The sequence below is a fragment of the Plasmodium coatneyi genome, chromosome 11, assembly GCF_001680005.1.
Source record: "Plasmodium coatneyi strain Hackeri chromosome 11, complete sequence".
Taxonomy (NCBI): domain Eukaryota; phylum Apicomplexa; class Aconoidasida; order Haemosporida; family Plasmodiidae; genus Plasmodium; species Plasmodium coatneyi.
In genome coordinates, this window is record NC_033566.1 from 1,648,065 (window position 1) to 1,666,656 (window position 18,592).

At 45.1% G+C, this 18,592-nt stretch overlaps 2 protein-coding genes across 2 annotated transcripts; one reads left to right on the top strand and one right to left on the bottom strand.

Annotated features, from left to right (window-relative positions):
• Window positions 1-241: 241 nt before the first annotated feature.
• PCOAH_00035400 (AP2 family) lies at window positions 242-11,218 on the bottom strand (the record flags this gene model as incomplete). The annotated part of the gene is made up of 1 exon (XM_020060331.1): window positions 242-11,218. The coding sequence occupies one exon, from the start codon at window positions 11,216-11,218 to the stop codon at window positions 242-244; it is 10,977 nt and encodes a 3,658-aa protein (XP_019915718.1).
• A 5,439-nt stretch (window positions 11,219-16,657) lies between these two features.
• PCOAH_00035410 (Syntaxin binding protein) lies at window positions 16,658-18,589 on the top strand (the record flags this gene model as incomplete). The annotated part of the gene is made up of 1 exon (XM_020060332.1): window positions 16,658-18,589. The coding sequence occupies one exon, from the start codon at window positions 16,658-16,660 to the stop codon at window positions 18,587-18,589; it is 1,932 nt and encodes a 643-aa protein (XP_019915868.1).
• Between the last annotated feature and the right edge of the window lie 3 nt (window positions 18,590-18,592).

Below are 18,592 nucleotides of genomic sequence, written 5' to 3' on the forward strand. Positions count from 1 at the left end.
CACATGTTGCACATTTTTTTTTTTTTTTACAAACCGAGTAAAATTGAACATCCTGCAGTGGCGAGCTAAACTTACGGCGAGTTGCGCACGTGGCACTTGAAAAAAAAGTTAAACGACAAATTTGTGGAAAAAAGGAAATTTGAAAAAAGGTGGGAAAAACATATTCGGCAAAAAAAATTACGCATGCAATGTGAACAGACAGGTCACACCTCCCTCACGATGTTAAGCAGGCGCTATCTGGCTAATCGCGGGTGGAGCCCTTGGGGGTCTTCTTATTCGTGTAGTCAAAGACAGTTCCGTCGTCCGATACGAGACACTCGCCAGTCATCCTGGCCCGCATTTCGATGGCTAGTTTTTTGCTCAAGGTGGTGCCATAGGTGTTGATTCCGAAGTTCTTCGTGCGTTTACACCCACTGGGGCTTCTCCACTCGGCCCTCCACGCTTGCACAATGCCGTTGATCCTGATCATGTAAACCCCCGCAGGGGTGGAGTTCGACTTGTCCATTTTATCCATTTTGTCTAGTTTTTCCATTTTGTCCAGTTTTTCCAACTTGCTGTACATGCCCATATCGTCGATCTCCTTTTTGATGCTTCTGGTGAACTGATTTTTCGTTCCTTGTTTGTTGCCACTGTAATAATCCGGGGTGGAAAAATCCCCTGCGTTGGGGTCGAAGGGGACACCAACAGGATTAACCTCTTCGTTTGTTAATCCTTTAGTGAGGTTCTCATTTGCTGCGGCGTAGAGGTGCATCTCGTTTGTTTTGCTGGCCATCCCTGTGTAGAGGTTTTCCCCGTTTTGCTCCTCTACACCTGGGATGCACACATCGTTTGGGCCAATAAAAAGGTTGTTATTTCTGAATGGGGGACTGACACCGATGTTGACACTGCTTCCCATGTTGGTTCCGAGGAGGGAATTGTCAATGCCATTTCCGTTGTGTAGTCCATTCGGGTCAGGGTCTTCACCTTCGTTATCCTTTGGATTGTTTTCTCCTCCGGTAGCTATGTTACTTAAGGGCGCGCTCACACTCATGTCTGCTTCGTTTTGGGGACCTTCTCCCTCGAAGTTGGTTCCCCCTACCCCTCTTCCATTGCTTACACAATCGGTCAGGTTATTATTTACCATATCGGTGGTGCTATTGCTCCCAACGGGGCTACTCACAAGTTTGATGTTTTCCTTTCCTGTGTTGTTGTTTGTCGTGTTGCAAATGTTCATTAGGATGCTTTCACTTGGGGGAGTTACTGACATGAGGTTTTTATACACTGCATCTGTTATGGGATCACCTGTACAGAGGTGGCCCCTGTAGAGGTCTTCTGCATATAGATTGCTCTCCTTACACTTGGAGTAGTTCCTCCCATTGATGTAACCATTTTGCACGTAATGCAGATCGTCGTTACTAATCGTGGGTCCACCTCCGATCGATTTTTCGTTTCCTCCATTATTCATAAGTGCATTCTTCACATCAACAGTGACAACCTCATGATGATTGGGGTCGTTTATGCTATTGTGCCCTACGCCACTCTTGCCCCCTTGGTTTAGGTTTAGATTATTCATCCCTGTTACTGCCATCAACGCCGCCTTCACCGCTTCCGTGGCCTTCCCCGTGTGCGTAGGGCCTCCCTTCCCCCCATGGTTAGCATAGTTGTGTTTATTACTCTGGTGCAAATTTTCTAATAGGTCATAGTTATCCAATCCAGTTATATCGTTACCTGGTTCTGTTTTCATCATACTACAATTATGGTGTCCATCCTTTTTACCCACATGGTTATTCTTCTTGTAAACGTGCTCAAATTTCTTCCTCGCAGCAATAGCTAGATTTCTCGCTCTCTCTTCACCAAATTTGTTAATGGAAAAATATCTTTTCTCCTGCTTTCCATTAGAGTACCAATTCGCACAGAAGGCCTTCTTTGAGTCTTGGTAAAACACCCCCTGGGGGAGAATAACTGAGCTGTCTATCTGGTGTTGATTCGTGTCATTGGACTTTTTATTATTTGACTTTGCGTATGTAATTACATTGTCTGCTGTTTTTCCTGTTGGGTACTTTGTATAGCTGTTCTTACCTTTATGCTCTATTGCAGGTAGAGGGTTTTCTCTGTTTGTTCGTTCTTTTCTGGTTGTCCCTACCGGATTGCAGTAATCGTAGTTCATGTCTTCCTCGTCTTCATCATCGTTATCGTCGTCCTGGTGAGGGTTCCTCGCGGAATTCACATTGCTATTCATTTTTCTCCTTCCTCCGTTAATACAACTGGCATACTGCTCATTTTCGTTTTTTTTCTTCGGCACATCTTCCTCCTCCGTTGCGTGTTCTGCGTGTTCTACGCGTTCTGCGGTGGCCTTCCCATCGGGGTAACCACCCTTCACATAATAATCATCATAATGACGGAGGGTACTCCCCTGGGATAGGTGCCTTCCCTTGCCTCTGCCTCCACCCAGATCGTTCATTCCGTTGACACTGCTCATCCCGCTTAGTGCATATTCCCCCCGGGATGCACTTTCATACCTACCGCCACCTGCCCGATGAAACTCATTCCAGTCTCTAAAAATGTCAATCTCACCCCCTTTAAACTCGCTCACGTACTTCCCCCCATAACCATCGTAGGTAGTACCTTCATTCTTGCACGCTCCACCTCGGACGTCACCTTTGTGGCTTCCTACATTCCGCTTCTTATCATAAGCAGGGTGGTACTCCTCATAATTTACTTGGTGTTGCTCAAAAGGATACTTTTCCCTTCCCCCTGTTTCGTATTTCATGGCATCTGCGTAGGGGACACCACCACCCTTTTCGTTCTTTTTACCCTCCCCCAGTGGGACTAGGGTACTGTTCTTGGTAGAGGGGCAAGCACCATTATTGTTGCTCCCATCGCGTGGGTTGTTATTGGTTCTTAATTTTTTCTGTTTCCCTGTTGGGAGAACGTCCTCCTCCTCCTCCTCATCGTCATTATCCTCCTCCTCTGCTGCCGCTGCAGTGATTGCCTTTCCATTTAGGGGATTGTTTTCTTCTTCCATTTTATGTGTCCTTCCGCTGTTGCTATTGGCTGTGTGTATGGTGGTCCCCCCTCGTCTTCCATCCCGCTTGTTCGTAGGAGCGTTATTCGAGTCCACTGCGTGGTCCTCATTCGTGCTCCGTAGGTATGTGCCTCCACCCCTTCTCGACATGATTCTCCTGTTCGTTCCGTCTGCGTAGTTACCGCATTCGAAATGGTTACCCCCGTCTTCATTCGTCCCATTGTTATGCACGTTTGTTCCGTCTTCTTCCTTCTTCCCCCCTGTGCGTGCATACCCTCCGGAGGCATCCACATTGACTGCCTCCGTCCCATCGTTGTTCACTCCGCCTAAAGTAGCTTCATTGGATACACCACAATTGGCAGTAGCTGCGAGATTCGACGCCCCCGCAGCACAGGCACCTTTTTTTCCGGCGCCCTTTGTATGTTTGGTCCTATTTTCAAAAGCGAACCTAGCCTTGGTAGCTAAATTACGCGCTTCATCCCAACCATAGTATTTTATTTTAAACCTTCTCTTAATTTGTTTTCCTTCCTCGTACCAACTGCCTATCCATGCCTTTTGTGATCGATCGAAGTAGACTCCTCTCTGTGGCTTCAGTTCCGATGCTGACATTCTATATTCGTAGTTTTCATTCGAATCTACTGCTGCGTTGTTCCTCACCTTGGTGTTCATTCTACGGGATCCGACTCCTCCCTTCCCAGCGGCGTTGTTTCCTCTACCAACGGGGGTTGTCCCTGTTGTGTCTAGGTGCAATTTTGTCTTATCTTTATTGTGACTCCTTCCGCTATTAATGTAACATACACCATTGAGTTTTCCATTCCTATGATCAGTACCCATGTTGGGTGTTGCCTTTCCATTGGTGTTGCCGCTACCATTTATTCCTGTTTCCCCCCCCCCACCAGTAGATGAATCCCTCCTTCCATAATACCTACTCTCCAGTTCATAGTTTTTCATATAGTTCTGATTGGCCATTTTGTTTCTCCTTCCTCTTCCATACTCCACCGTAAAATTGTTTAGAAAAAAATTCACATTCTTTCCTCGCTCACCTTTCAAACCTACCTTTGTCGACTCAACACTGCTAACGTTTTCATCGTCTTCCTGGTTAACACCACATCCGGCAGTGTTTCCCCCCTTCATCTCCTTGTGCCTTCCGGACTTTACCCCATTTCCACTGTGGTATACATTTTTCATGTGCATCTTTTTTTTCCCACTAAGATTATGATCGTTCGGATCGTCTAAGGTAACACCACCACGGCTTCCATCACCGTTGTCATCGTTGTCATCCTCGTCACTGTTGGCGCCGTTGTCCTTATCCCCACCTTGGGCGTAATACTTTTTTAGAAACTTTATTTCTGTGGGATCTCCAGACAACTTCATGAGACGTTTATTTATCTCCTCGTCAGTTATTTTTTCTGCATTTTTTATTTTCCTTATGAGTGCCCTTTTTTTCGTTATGTTGTCTGTCATTTCTTCTCTTCTCTTCCTGGTTAGGTACCCATGAAGGATCATATCGTCTGTGTTGTTCCTTCCGTTAAAGAGACCCACCGAATTACTCATGTGTTTGTTGCACAGTTTGTTTTTCCTGTGATCGAGCGGGGTAACTACGTCTTTATACAAATGGGAGAAGCTCTTACTGTGACTGCTTCCTTTGGTGGCACTTCCTCCCCCGAGGCGGTGGTGCCCACGCTTACCGCTGTTGTGATGACGTAGTCCATGGTGGGCACTGCCACGTCTAACAACCATCCTGCTACCTGTATCACCCTTGTCACCTCTGTCACTAGCCCCACTGGCATTCCTACTATTGCTGTGTTCTGGCACGAGGAGGAACTTACCCAAGTCGTCTACGTGGCTAACATTATCACTGCAGTTCTCGTTCGGATTGGTGTAGGTAAAGCTATTGATGTAGTCACAGAGGTTACTGCTTCTCCTTGAATCTGTGCATCTGTTCATGTGATTAATACTGTTGAATGGGATATTCCCACTTCCACCACTGCTCTGTGCCCCGTTATGGTTAGAACCCTCATTTGGATAGAACCCACATTTGTAAACGATCGGGTTGCATAGCGACGACAGGTAGTTCTTCATTTTTTCCTCATTCATTTTGTTCGTTTTATCATTGCCATCGTGGAACAACATGGTTCCTTCATTTCTGTCATTTTGTTCTTCATTTAAGAAGAGGTTTTTGTAGGTCCTGTGGTTATCCTGGTACATCCCTTCCTCCATAGACGATGCGAACTGCATTTTGTCCCTCCTGGGATGTATAATTTGGCTGTTCAGCAAGTACAACTGTTGCTCATACAACAACCTGGAGTTATCGTTAAGGAGCTTGTTCCCACTTGAACCTTCCTCCTCACACCCGTTGTTAGTTCCCACACTATCACAAGGGAACAGAAGCTTGGCAACCTTCCCTTTGGAAAAGAGGGAATCATTCTTGGGAAGATACTTTTTCAATTCGTTCTGCATGTCGGTATAGATCTTATCCTCTGCAGTAGTGCCGTTCTTCTCCTTCTCCAGTAGACCATACAGTTGGTAAAGCTTCCACAGTTGATTACCCCGGTTGTTGTTGTTCGTCTGTTGCGTGCATGTTGAGGCGTTTCCTATGGTAGACATTAAGCCACTTTTGTATGCACCACAGTTGGTGTAGTTCGTGCTTGCTGCGTCGACCAAACTGTCATATGCAAGCTTCACATCAGGGCATGGATTACCGTTCATTCTTAGGAGGTTCTCTTCTCCTTGTAATTGTCCTTCCTTTATGTCCTCTTCCTTAACTACCTGTCCGTCGTTCTTATTTACCAACTGTTGGGCCAGATGGTTACATGGATCGATGCCGTTGCCCTTTCCCCCTAGTGGGTTCTTCACCTCATGACAGAAACCGTTGAACGGATTACTGACCCCACCATGTGTTGCATCCCGATGGTGCTCACCTCCATACAAATTATTGTTATCTCCCATGGGATGCCTAAACGCTGTGGAATCATTTGTCCCATCCAGCATCTTCGAACCAAACAAGAGTTTCTCATAAGGCAAACCTTCCAAGTTCAGTTCCCCTGATTTAATTAAGCTGAGAAATTTTTTTTCTAACTCTCCTCCTCCTGCACATGCATTGCTTCCCTTGTTGTTATTTTCACCTGCATTGGGTTCACTGACGGTACTACTTTTAACCCCTTTCTCATTTAAGATGCTAGCCATTTTCATCTTCCCCCCGCAGAGGTGGTTGTGGGTAATTCCGTTGCACATGTGAGAAGTACACATGAGGGAACACTTGGGATGGTTAGCATGCATGCAAAGGTTACCCTTACACTCATGGCAGTTATGCAACAGATTGGCACCGTTCCACCCGTTGAATGGGTGCACTCCACAGGTTCTATTCATCACGGTGGTAATTTCATTGCCTGTTTCTTCCCCATCGGAGGGTTTGCACCGATGTAGTGCACCCTGTGCTTGGAGAATATTTGCCCCGAGATTGTTATTTCCGGTGGTATACACATTGGGGACGCTCCCGTAGGGGAATGCCCCATAATGGAGCGCCTTAATGTCTTCCACGGACTTGCTGGCGTCAACCATTTTGGAGCTGTCAATGCAGGGGGGGGCATGGTTGCACGTGTTCCCTGCGTTGAAGAAAATGTTACCCCCTGGTCCTTCTCCATCGCACAGATGTGACTGTCCGCCCACATGCGATATGCAGCTGGAAGACTTATCACAACCACCACCAACCTTAATTGGTAAATACCACTTCAACAAATTTAAAAACTTCTCCTGGTTAAGAATGCTTCCATTGGGATTGTTTTTCCCCACGTTACTTGCATCTGAGTGTATCCTATCGTGAGTTTTCTCTCCGATAAAATTGAACCTGCTTGGTTTCTTCGCTTCTGTTTGTAGTGAGGGTGAACTATCATCGAAGGGGAGTTGTTCATTCACACCGTTGGTTCTTTCCGATTCATTATTTTGCATTTTTTCACTGACCCCACTGACGTCGTTTTCTGTAGCACTGCAGCTTCCCTCGTCACCATTCCCTCTGTCCTCGTGACTGCCATCGTTTGGTGCTTCCCCTGAGGAGAGACCGTTGTCATTTGAATTCAGTTCCACGCTCTGGTTTATGTATGCACCATGCTGAATTAGAACCTCCCGGATGAACTCCATTAGTTGGTTTTTGCACACGCTATCGCCACTGGTACAGGTGTCTACGGCTTCTCCTTTCGTGTGAGGATAATTCGCGGTGGGGTCATCCTGATTGCCACCAATGCAGTTATGCAAATTGTTATGAGGAGCACTGGACACACCAAACGGGGTAGAGTGCCCCCCTGGATAAACTACTCCCGAACAGGGCACCTCCCCATGATGAGCGAAACTTAATTTTCTCATCGTTTCCTCGGTGACGATTCCTTTTTGACCCCCCTTCTCCATCATTCCCTGTAGGTATTGTACCGCTTTGTCTTCTCCACCTCCAAGGATTGCTTCATTCGCACACATGCCACCAATCCCCCCATTTGTATTGCTCGTTGCGTTGAAAAGACACCTGCCTGGTGAGCAACTAGAGAAGCAATCATCCTTCACATTCGTATGAAAAAATTCACCACGCACAAGCATGTTCCTCCTCTTCAGCATAAGGTTCCCCTTTTCCACTTCGATTAACTTAAAATTCTCTAGTCTCAAAATAACGTTGTTCACTGTGCATGCACTCAAGGAAGACAGAACCCCTAAATTTTTCAGGATAGGCGTAAAGATAACTGCGTAATTAAAAAGGTCGTGACAGAAGAGTGTGTTCATTACTTGGTTCAAATAGTGGGTGATGATTTTTTTTTTTTTTTTTTTTTTTATATTTAAATGCATTATGGAGTTGTTCAAGGAAGCGGGTTGCTTCTTCGACCTTCGGTTCCCCTTTTCTGGTTCTGCCACGTGGGTGTTCCCTCCATGGTGGTTATCATGCGAGTTTGTCTCATGAATCATATCACTTCCGTGGGGATGTCTCGCCTTTCCTAGATGCAGGGGCAAGCGGTTCGAAAAATGGCTAGCTGGAGAAACAGAATCATACTCCTCAGAAATGAACTTGTTAGATGTAGTTGTTTTCCCCTCATTCGATTTTAATATTTCGTTCGCAGATACACTGACGCATTGATCGTTAAACATGGCAGATTCATGATACATAGTGGGGTGGACGTTCAGGGGGTTGCAGGTTTCTTCACTGGGGGAACCCCCTACTCCGGGAGTTACGCTCGACTGTAAATGGAATCCGTCCCCACAGCCGATGATACCATTGTGTTCGTTCTTTGGACTAAAAGCAACGTCGGAAGTAGGGCCTGTGTCGTCCTCCGTTTCCTTGCTGTCAATTATCTTACTTCCAACAATGGGGGTAGTGAGCTGCTGCTCCTGATGGGAATCTCCATTAGAATCCTCCCCATTGGACGCTTCCTCCTTTTTTGTTGACCCTTCCAGGTGTTGTGCCTTTTCTTTCTTCGAATCCTGGTCGGTTTTCCCTACATGGTGGCTACCGTTAATGTTGAATGGGTCTTCTGGGTTTATCCCATCGAGGGGAGGTCCCTCCAAAGGAGAGTTATCCCCATTGAGGGTGGTGTCGACCCCTTCGTCGTTCTCCTCCCCATCATCATCATCATCATCATCAGAGTATTGCTTCAATCCAAACTTATCATCGTCCTTGTATTGGTACTTGTATTTGTCTGGCTGCCCACTTTCATTAACCACCGTTTCGATGCTCGTCCGCATGTCACTTGGTGCGTAGTAAATTTTGTCCTCCATGTCGTTCATGTCGTTTATGTCTTCCCTGCAGAGAAGACCGTCCACCTCCTTGGAAGCCATCTCGTTAAGGTCGTACTGACCTTGCTGAGTTACATACTCAGATTCGTTCAGCCTGACTGGATCGATCCCACCAACTACAAAAGAATGCTCATTCATCTTTACCTCGTTATTGGTACAATTTTCGTCGGTAGATATGGTGTCTGTTTTGATTTGCTTGTGGGTATATCCATGCATGTTTTTTTCCTCCCCGAGGCTGTGTTTTCTCTTCAAGGATCTACCTAGCCCTAGCCAGTGGTGCCTCTCTACGTGATGATCCATGGGTTCATTGAACCCACAATCGTTTATACCTTCGTAGAGGTTGCCCCTACTAGATGCGTCATTTTCTTCCTTCACTGTCATGGCGTTGGTCGCATTAGGTAGCAGTGCATTTGCAAAGGGGATGATTTTTCCATTCCCACTTCGGACGGCAACCTTACGTGATATATTGCTCCTCCCAAGGGTGCTCCTCACCACAGCACCTTTTACCAACCCATGGGTCCACTTCTTCTTCCTCATGCTGGTGAGCACCCTAGCGTGGTGGACAATCGAATGGACGTCCACATAGGAACTGTTAATGGCCATAATTTTCCTGAAGTGAAAGAAGTAACCATCCCCATTGTTGTTGCAGACCCACTGGGGGTTGTACTCCTTCAGATAATCCAACACTTGAATGAAACACTTTTTTATATTGCATAGAAGCTGCTCTACGTATTTATCTGCATCTGCGTAGGTAAATCCATAAATTATTTCGTTAATTATTTTCTTTTTCAGCTTCTTCCGACGTATTGCATGTGCACTGTTGCTGTTCCTTTCATTCACGTTCCCAGGAGCATATGCATTAGTGATGTAGAGGAGGAATAACGGGACAGTTATTTTGATGCTTTTCTGTAGGGTTGCTTTGTCCTTCACCGGGCAGCTACCGAAGGGGTTGTTCATATAGACGGGGTAAACGTGCATATGGTTGCTGAGGGGGGTGCCAACACAGGTGGAGATGGAAGTGTCCGCATTGGTAGTGGGCATAGTGGTGCACTGGTTGCCGCTCCCTTGGGTTATGCCATGAGTAGACCCAGCATGGAGCTGCTTCCCCTCCTGGGATATCATCTTCCTGCTGTAATTCCTTAAGTAGTGATGAATCTTCATTGCAATATTTTTAAAGGCATGATCTGGGTTTTGCTCTTCACCCTTGGATTGGTTTTGCGTCTCTACGGATAAATGGTTACTGTCCTCATTTGGGACAGTGTTCCTACCTTCTGAGTGGCTAGCCAAATCGTAGTTGCAGTTACCCATGCAGTGTTTGACTTCCCTGTTGAACCCCTCATTTGGGGGTTCCCCATTGCTAGCATTGGCATAATTATTCAATTCGTTACAGGTGGTGGAACTATTCTTGTGGGTGTCCCCATTGGGGAGGGTCTCGGGGTCCTCCACATGCGAAAGCATATTCGACTGCACATTCGTCTGCACAATCGTGTGTGCATTATCGTTGCCGAAGACGGGTTCACCGTATGGATGAACCTGCAACGCATCACCCTTCGGAAGGTAACCATTCCCCAAATAGCTGTTCACGTCAAATGTTTTCTCATCCGAGTTGAATTCCTCCTTCTTTATCCCTCCTGGCTTGTTCATCATTTGTTCTAAGTAACGCTTAATGAATGCATAGTTGTAACCGTTGTTGACCTCCGATTGGGAAACCATTTCGTTCTGTTCACCACAGTGGGGGGAAATTCCATTTCTGTGGAAGCAATTTTTCTCATCCTTATATGGACCATTGGAAGCTCCACAAAGGTGATCCTCCTGCACATTATGTTGTGGATAATTCGGGCTGTCTTTGTAAAAAAAGAGGTTACATTCATTCCATCCTTCTTCTGTTACGTCCTTCGCACTCAGTTCTGCGTTCATGTGAGTAAGGTGAAAGTCGTTTGTGTGGGGGGAGGTTGCCCCGTTCGTTTTGTTCCCGTCCTCCACATGTGGGTTATGCTCCTCCATGTCGATCTGATGACTCGGGGAAGGTTCACTAGGAAGGGATACTTTCCTCCCTTCGCTGAAGCAGTTGTTGGTTGTGATTGACCCTCCGTTGTCACTAACGATTGGTGTATTTAAAAATTCCATCATGGGGTTGTTTCGCATAATGTCGGGAAAGCTCATGTGTTTTGGCTCTCCGTTCCCCTCCTCCTCGTCGTCCTCCTCCTCCATGTGTGCATCCGCCACCCGCTTGCTGTTTCCCTTGTCGGGGTTTCGATCCAAGTAAAGGTTACACAGATCATTTACGCTCATTAATTTATTTTCATCGATCGTAGAATTCGATGCGAATGAATCCAGGTTCTTGTTCTGCAACATGGAGGGAACAACATTCAGCTCATCCATGTAGTTCTTGTAGATGTCCTCTTTGGTGGCCTTTCCACCTTCCGTTTTGGACTGCTTCTCCATCGTTTCGTTAAGCTCGTTTTTTTTTTTTTATTTTTTTTGTTTGGGGAGGGGGACTTTCCTTCCTTAGGGGTTGTTCAGTGGTTAGGTTTTGCCCACTTCGGTTCGTACCTCTACCAGCGACCGGCAGACGATTGTACAAATAAAACTAAAGTTAAAAATGCTCGAAAAATATCGCTAGTCGGAGGATAAAGGACAGAGAGACTCTCACGTTAGTCATCACATCTAAGCAGATGCAACCTACGTGGAGTCATCTTCGAAGTGGGATCACGTTAAAGCGTCTGCCCATATGAACGCGGAACCAAAGCTTGACTGGAACTACTGAGAAGTGGTGCTATGGCTTCCTTTTCGAATCGACAAAAAAAAAAAAAAAAAAAAAGCAACTAGTGCAATACACAGCACAAATCTGTTGCAACGTCCAACCTGTGTGTGTGCACACGCGCAGGTGCAAACTGCTCTCCTCGCGTAGGTCCCTTTAAAAGCATTTACTGGGTTATTGTTCTAGTCACTTTCGTGTGCTGCTCAAAATGGATAATTACCACGTATGGGGCGGGATCTGAGTTATTTAAAAAAAAATTTTTTTTTTCTAACGCGTTGATAAAAGGTGTGCTCTACAACTGTGTGGTCAACCGACCCAGTTCGTGCAAATAAATGTGCGTGCACACTGTTGTATATGCACGTGCGGAAAAGAAATTAAAGCGTAACCCAATGAAGGAGGGGCAGTTAAAAAAAAAAAACGGAAAAAGCAAACGAGAATTCGCGCGCTCACACGTGGAAATTACGTCGCGAATGTGTATGTGATTAAATGACCAGGTGATCCGCTTCAAAATTGAAAAGTAGCCTACCAAGGGGAGGCAGTCACGGTGGCACTTGCAATTGTAGTTGCAACGGAATTGTATCCCTTCTGCGCGTCAACAAAAAACATTAAAAAAAAAGCATACGCGCGTGAGGGTCCCTACATGCACATAGCCAAGTAATTAAAAGAATTTTGCATTCACGTGGAGGTAACTGCAAAGCCTTTTTTTTTCCTCGTCACATAAACCTGCGTGATCCTCGACTAGCTCAACGGCTGCCGCAGCGAAATTGTGCAACTGGAAAGACGACACCTCACGGAGATACGTCTCCTCCTGTCTTGCAAGTGAGAGGACCACACTTGCTGCCACTTATATACAAATAGGGGGAGATACACACCTCCTTTGTCTTTTCACAATTTCCGTCAAATTACTCACCTCCGTGTGTATGCGGGAGAATTCGATCGTGTGCATCACGAGTGTATATACATGCGTTGCCCATTCGCACGTATACAGACAGAAAAAAAAAAAAAAAAAAAAAAACACGCATATGCATATGCCACGGGTGGTGAACAAGTTGTTAGCGTGGCGTAGCAGGTTCACTCGCCTGTACCTCGAAAAAAAACAAAAAACAAAAAAAAAAAAAAAAACGTCTTCACCAATAAGCGCAGCAGTTAAAGGCTACTTAACTCACTACGGTGTGAGATTAAAAAAAAAAAAAAAAAAAAAGAAATACATACAACACAGCACAACACCGAGGTGTGGAGGCTCTCCGTGTGCACCTTCGTACGTGTGCACCTGTGTGCTGTCGGGGATATGCAGCCGTGACGGCACTCCTACCTCTTAAAAAGGCGGAGAAAAAAATACACGGTTAAAAATGGCAGAGAAAAAAAAAAAAAAAAGTCACGGTAGCAACGATGCATACACATGGACACACATGCATACTCACCGCTTCGACTTTTTTTTACTTTAAAAAAAAAAAAAAAAAAAAACTATTCCTTGGTGTGTACTCGCGCAGGAATAACGAATGTGAAAAAAAAAAAAAAAAAAAGGGAGGGGAAGAATACAGCCCACGTGTGCTGTTCACCCTCGAACGGATAGTGCAAAAAACAACACGGTGTAACAATCCTCACGGCTCACACACACAAGGATGCAACTGTCGCCCCAGGAGGTAGCGCTCCGGGGAGTTTCCCTTTTGGTACAAATGGGCAACAAATTTCACATACCTGTGACGCAGGTTTACACACGGCCCCCTTGCCTCTCGCTCAAGGGGCACGCGGAAACGAGCCCAATGCACTGGGACACTAACACCAGGACGCTCGCGTGCTTGGCGAGGGGCACGCGGATTGGAAAAAGTTTCAAAAGGGGAAAATTCAAAAGGCACGAAATTGGAAAATTTAAATGGAAAATTTTAAAATGGAAAATTTAAATGGAAAATTTAAAAATGGAAAATTAAAAATGGAGATTTACGAAGGCAATTTAGGAAGGCCTTTTAAAACGCCGCATAAAAGCAGTTTAAAATTTAAAGTGGAAAATTCACAATGGAGAATTCAAAACAAAGCCAAAATAAAAATCTGAGAAAAAAAAAAAAAAAAAAAAAAAAAAAAATGAAAGCATACAACAAAAGGACTAACTTACCAATAAAAAAAAAAAAAAAAAAAACTTGCAACTAAAAATTGGTGATTAAATACTAAAAATTAAGTGTCAACCGAAACAGGAAAAAAAAGAACAAAAAAAAATGCAAAAAAAATACAAAAAAATAGAGCAAAAGAACAATGCAAACACGTGCGTCAACTGGTGTCCCAAAGCGTACACATCTCCTAGTTTCGCACAAGCGCCGAGAGACGAACGTATCCCTCTCCTTCACACACCCACGTTTATGCACGTCCCCAGTCATAGCGGGGTGTGTATGCGCACCACCAGGGCGTTTTAGTTCCAGAACATAAAAATGGATCAAGAGGGAAACGGGTGCAATGCGCAATGTACAAAATGGTCTGAACACTTGTGCGTAAGGAGGGCATAAAGGAAGAGCAAACGCCAGGAGAGGGATTAAAAGCTGCCGAAACAAAACAAACGCGCTAACTAAAAAAATCGTCGCAAGGAATGATGCCAGAGCGACGGATAGGCAAAAACGCTAAAGGACAAAGAAGTAGCAAAGTGGGCTAAGTGGAAGAATGGCAAAAGCAACAAATGAACAATCAACAGTCAACACTTAACAGTTAATAATTGACCATTAACTGGGTAAGAAAAATTTAAGGGAGTCAAAAAAAAAAAAAAAAAAAAAAAACATTACCGGCAAGCGCGCATACGCCTGTTCATTTCCGTCAGTCTCATGCAGATAAAATGTGTTGTGCTCCCCCGGGGTGTAGCATTTATGCACAATTTAAAAAACAAATTTACGGAGGTGCATACTGTGCACAAGGGGTGGGGGGGAAAAATAAGACTACACACATGTGTGTGTATTTAATGTGCACACTGCACTTACGCACATGCAAACGGGTATGTAACCGTCTGGAGGAACCACACGCGCATAGTGAGTAATTTTAATGTAAAGAAGAGAACACCTAGCCACTTTGTGCTTTACAAATAAAAAGGCAAGGGTGCATATTTTTACAAAAAAAAAAAAAAATGCATGACGCACAAAGGCAATTCTTCCTCTTCCGCTTCTTCTCCTTCCCCTTTATTTTCTTCCCTTTGGTGCCTTACTGTTGATCTTTTTTTTTTTTTTTTTTCCGAGTCAACACAAATGCAGAACAAAAGTAACGGAGAATAGGGAAATTGGATCATGCCCAGGTGCAAACACACACTTTGGTCTAAGAGTACGCGAATGCACCCGTTACACTCGTGTGCACACGAACAATTAAGGGAAAAAAAAAATACGCAACAGGGAACGTAATTACACCAAAAGCGTAGTACACTGGGTGCCTTGCGCGGAACACTTCCCCATGTCGGAGTGGTAATCCAGGGGAATCCATTGAAAAAAAGGGACACGGAAGATGGAGAATTTGTCCAAATGAATGCAGGTACACCAAACTGTGCGGGGTGCACCCAAATAAACGGAGAGGCTGAACATCCAATGGGCAATTACACATTCGGGGGAAGCGAAAAGAGTGCACCATCGACTTGTTCTGTGGCGCAAACACTTAAGAAAAACACTACGGGAAAATATGTTTAACCATTAGGCCACTCTCTACGCTGCCGATTGCTCACGTGCGCGTATGTGCTTTATTTTTTGCCGCACAAGGCGTATGCTCAGTGAGCACGATTTCGGGCTAGCACACTCTCCGGTCGAACGCGTCACGTTCTAAAAATCGCAACGATACTTAATTTCACAAAGGTGAGAAAAAAAAAAATAAAATAAAATGAAATAATTATGACATGGTCATAACTTTTCGCTTCCTTTTTAAGCAGCTAGCCAACTTTTCGCCTGAACGGGTCAGCAAAAGTGTGCAAAAGAAAAGAAAAAAAAAAAAAAAAAACTAGCTAAAAGGTTTCTACATTTGGCTGATCACCACTCGGAGGACACATTAAAAAATAGTATCTCATTTTTTGTTAAAAGTAACAACGCAGGGTCTTAGTCTATTTTATGCGTCTTACCATGTAGGGGGGGAGTGATCCCCTCACAAAAAAAGTTAACGATACGCCCTTCTCGAAAAACACGCGAGAAGAGGGGTATTCCAAAAAAAAAGTACAAACTGTACATCCGCAAGAGAAGCAATTTTGCCATTATACTGGTCTGGGTCGTCGCAGAAATTTGCCTAACTTCGATGCTACCGCGCGAGTGGCCAAATGTGAGTAGGCATTTACTTTTGCTTTAAAGGGGGAATTAACGACCAATCATTATTGTCCACAGCAGGGTGTTTTTCACCCAATTGGCGTGAATACTTGCATAGCGGGCATATGCCCCCCTGGACAGTTAAAATGGGAGCGTTGTGAAGTTGGCTGGAACTACATGGGAAACACGCCGCGTGGATTACCACGTGTGCGCACTTCACCATTTTTGCAAAAAAAAAAAAAAAATGAATAGACGTTCGGGTGTAGTTCCTTCCTGCGCATAGTTAGTTCGTTTCGTTCCTCGCGCGTCGCTTTGCGGGGTCATCGTCAACTTGTGGAGGACTCCACAGTCGCCGTTAACCGCGGCTGGATGGGGGTGCCGTGCGGCACTTGCGGAAGTTGGCGCGCATGCAGCATGTGTGGAAAAGGTCAACGGGGTCACAGCACGTTCGGTCGTCAAAATGTTCTGCAACGAATGCTGCGCAAAATGGTTTGCAATGACGGAAGGGAAAAGTGGCTCACGAAAAATAGCAGAGGAAACGGTGTCATACATGCCCGCATTCCCACATATGCCGAGGCCTGCCTTTTTATATAAAAAAAAAAAAAAAAAAAAAAAGCAAATGGTAAGCACGCGGTGCTCTGCATGTGAAGGAGCTCTCCGCTTTGGATTCTCCCCTTGTGGATAATTTCGCTCGAGTGGAGGAGTTGTTATGTTGTCGAACGGGTGGGAGTTCGAGCCCGCTTTTTTTGGTCACCCGTTTGTTGCCTCTATCGAATGTCCTCCCCCGGTAGGTGATACGTGGCAGCCCTCTTCAGCGCATATGCCGCAGGGCGCATAGCGCATTTTCAATACCGCTGGTTTGTACCGCCTGGCAAAATGTCGCTGAAGCGGAACTGCCGGGAGCGGCTCTTCAGCGTGATCGAGAAGATCACGCAAGTGAGCAAGTATGTGATCATGGTGGTGGACCCGAGTGCACAGCAAGTGCTCTCCATGATTTGTAAGAGTGAGGAGCTGCTGGAAAGGGGTGTGTCCCTGGTGGAACAGATTGACGCGAAGCGAAACAGACTGCAGGATTTCGACTGCATGTACTTCCTCAGTTCCACAGTTGATGTGGTGGAGAGCGTGTTGGAAGACTTCAAAGATGAACAAAACGCAATGTATAAAAATGTACATATTTTATTTACCTCAAATGTGGGAAAAAAAAACAGAGAAATTTTAGACCTCCTGGCGACAAGCGATCTTCTCCTGAAAAGGATGAAAACTTGTGCGTGCTTCAACATCCCCTTCTTTGCATTCGAAAGTCGAGTTTTTTACTTCAACCATGAGTTGAATTTGTATGATTTTTATCCTGTGAAGGATTCCAGCATTTTAGCAGACCTTGCGTTGGAATTACTTTCCGTTTGCGCCTGCTTGAAGAGTAATCCTCTTGTGCGTTATTTGAACTCCCCTCTGTGTAGGAAGTTTGCAGAAATTTTTTACAACAGTGTCAGTGATTCCAACATTTTACAAAAATCGGATGGGAAGGATGAAGAAGACGTGTTGTTGATTTTGGACCGATCGGTTGACTCCTCCATTTTGTTTGCCCACGATTATTCATATCAAAGTCTCTGCTACGATGTATTACGGATTAGGACACACCAGGGGAAGCAAGCCAAACCGGCGGTACAGCACAGTGTGGGGAGTACTAACCAGGGGGATGACGCACCACACACAGTTCGTTTCGAAATTACGAACAACGATCAACGGAAGGAGGTAAAGAAAGCCACCCTCTCGGAGGAAGACAATCTTTGGGTCAAGTATAGACATACGCACATCCAAGACGTGAATGAAATGGTCAAAAATGACATTGCCTCCTTTACAGAAAAAAATGCAGTTGCGAAAATTAAGAAGAAAAATGTATTAAATCCGAATGAAGCTTTAGACGCTTTGCGATCCCTTCCGCAGTACGAAACGATGATTGAGCAGTACTGGCTGCATGTATACTTATGTGATAACTGCTTCCAAATTTTACAAAAAAAAAATGTCGTAGAGGTTGGAATGGTGGAACAGGACCTTTGCTGCAACGTGGATAATTACGGGAAGGAATTGACCCACACGAAGAATTCAAAAAATGTAGTATCCATCCTGAGCAGTGATGACTACCAGCAGGAGGAGAAGGCCAGACTGCTTCTCCTCTACTTTATTAACTATGAAAACGTAAGCGAGTTAGACAAAGCAAGACTGATCGAAGAATCCCAAGTTGGTCTCCTCATGGAAAACTTTATTCACCACTTCCTAAGTTTGAAAATACACTGTGATCAATATGGTCACCTGGAGAAGTACGCACCAGAGGAAAGTTCCTCCACGGGGAGTAAAGTTTCCCACATTCTGGAAAGGAATAGAAAAAAAATTAAGCATTACAAAGATGTTGCAAAAAATGCAAAGTATGAACTCAGTCGATATGAACCAAATGTTAGAGACATCATTGTGGAGTTACATGAGGATACATTGCACAGGGGACAGTTCCCATTCGTGGACGGTAACCGGGGGTCCTCCCAACAGGTGAAAGATCAGAACACCTCTGAAGGGAAGAAGACAAATGTCACCAGGGGAACTGTCTGGGGGTTCAAGTCAATCGAAAGGAAAGATACCCAAACGGGGAGTAGAAAAAAAATTATCATTTTCATCCTTGGGGGGATTACCTTCCCCGAAATTAGGCAGGCATACGAACTGTCCGAGCAGCTCGACGTGGACGTTTATTTGGGCGGCACGTCCCTGCTCACAAGTGAGGTGCTCTTCCAGCAGTTTAGGAGGTTCCCGGGTGGGTAGTAC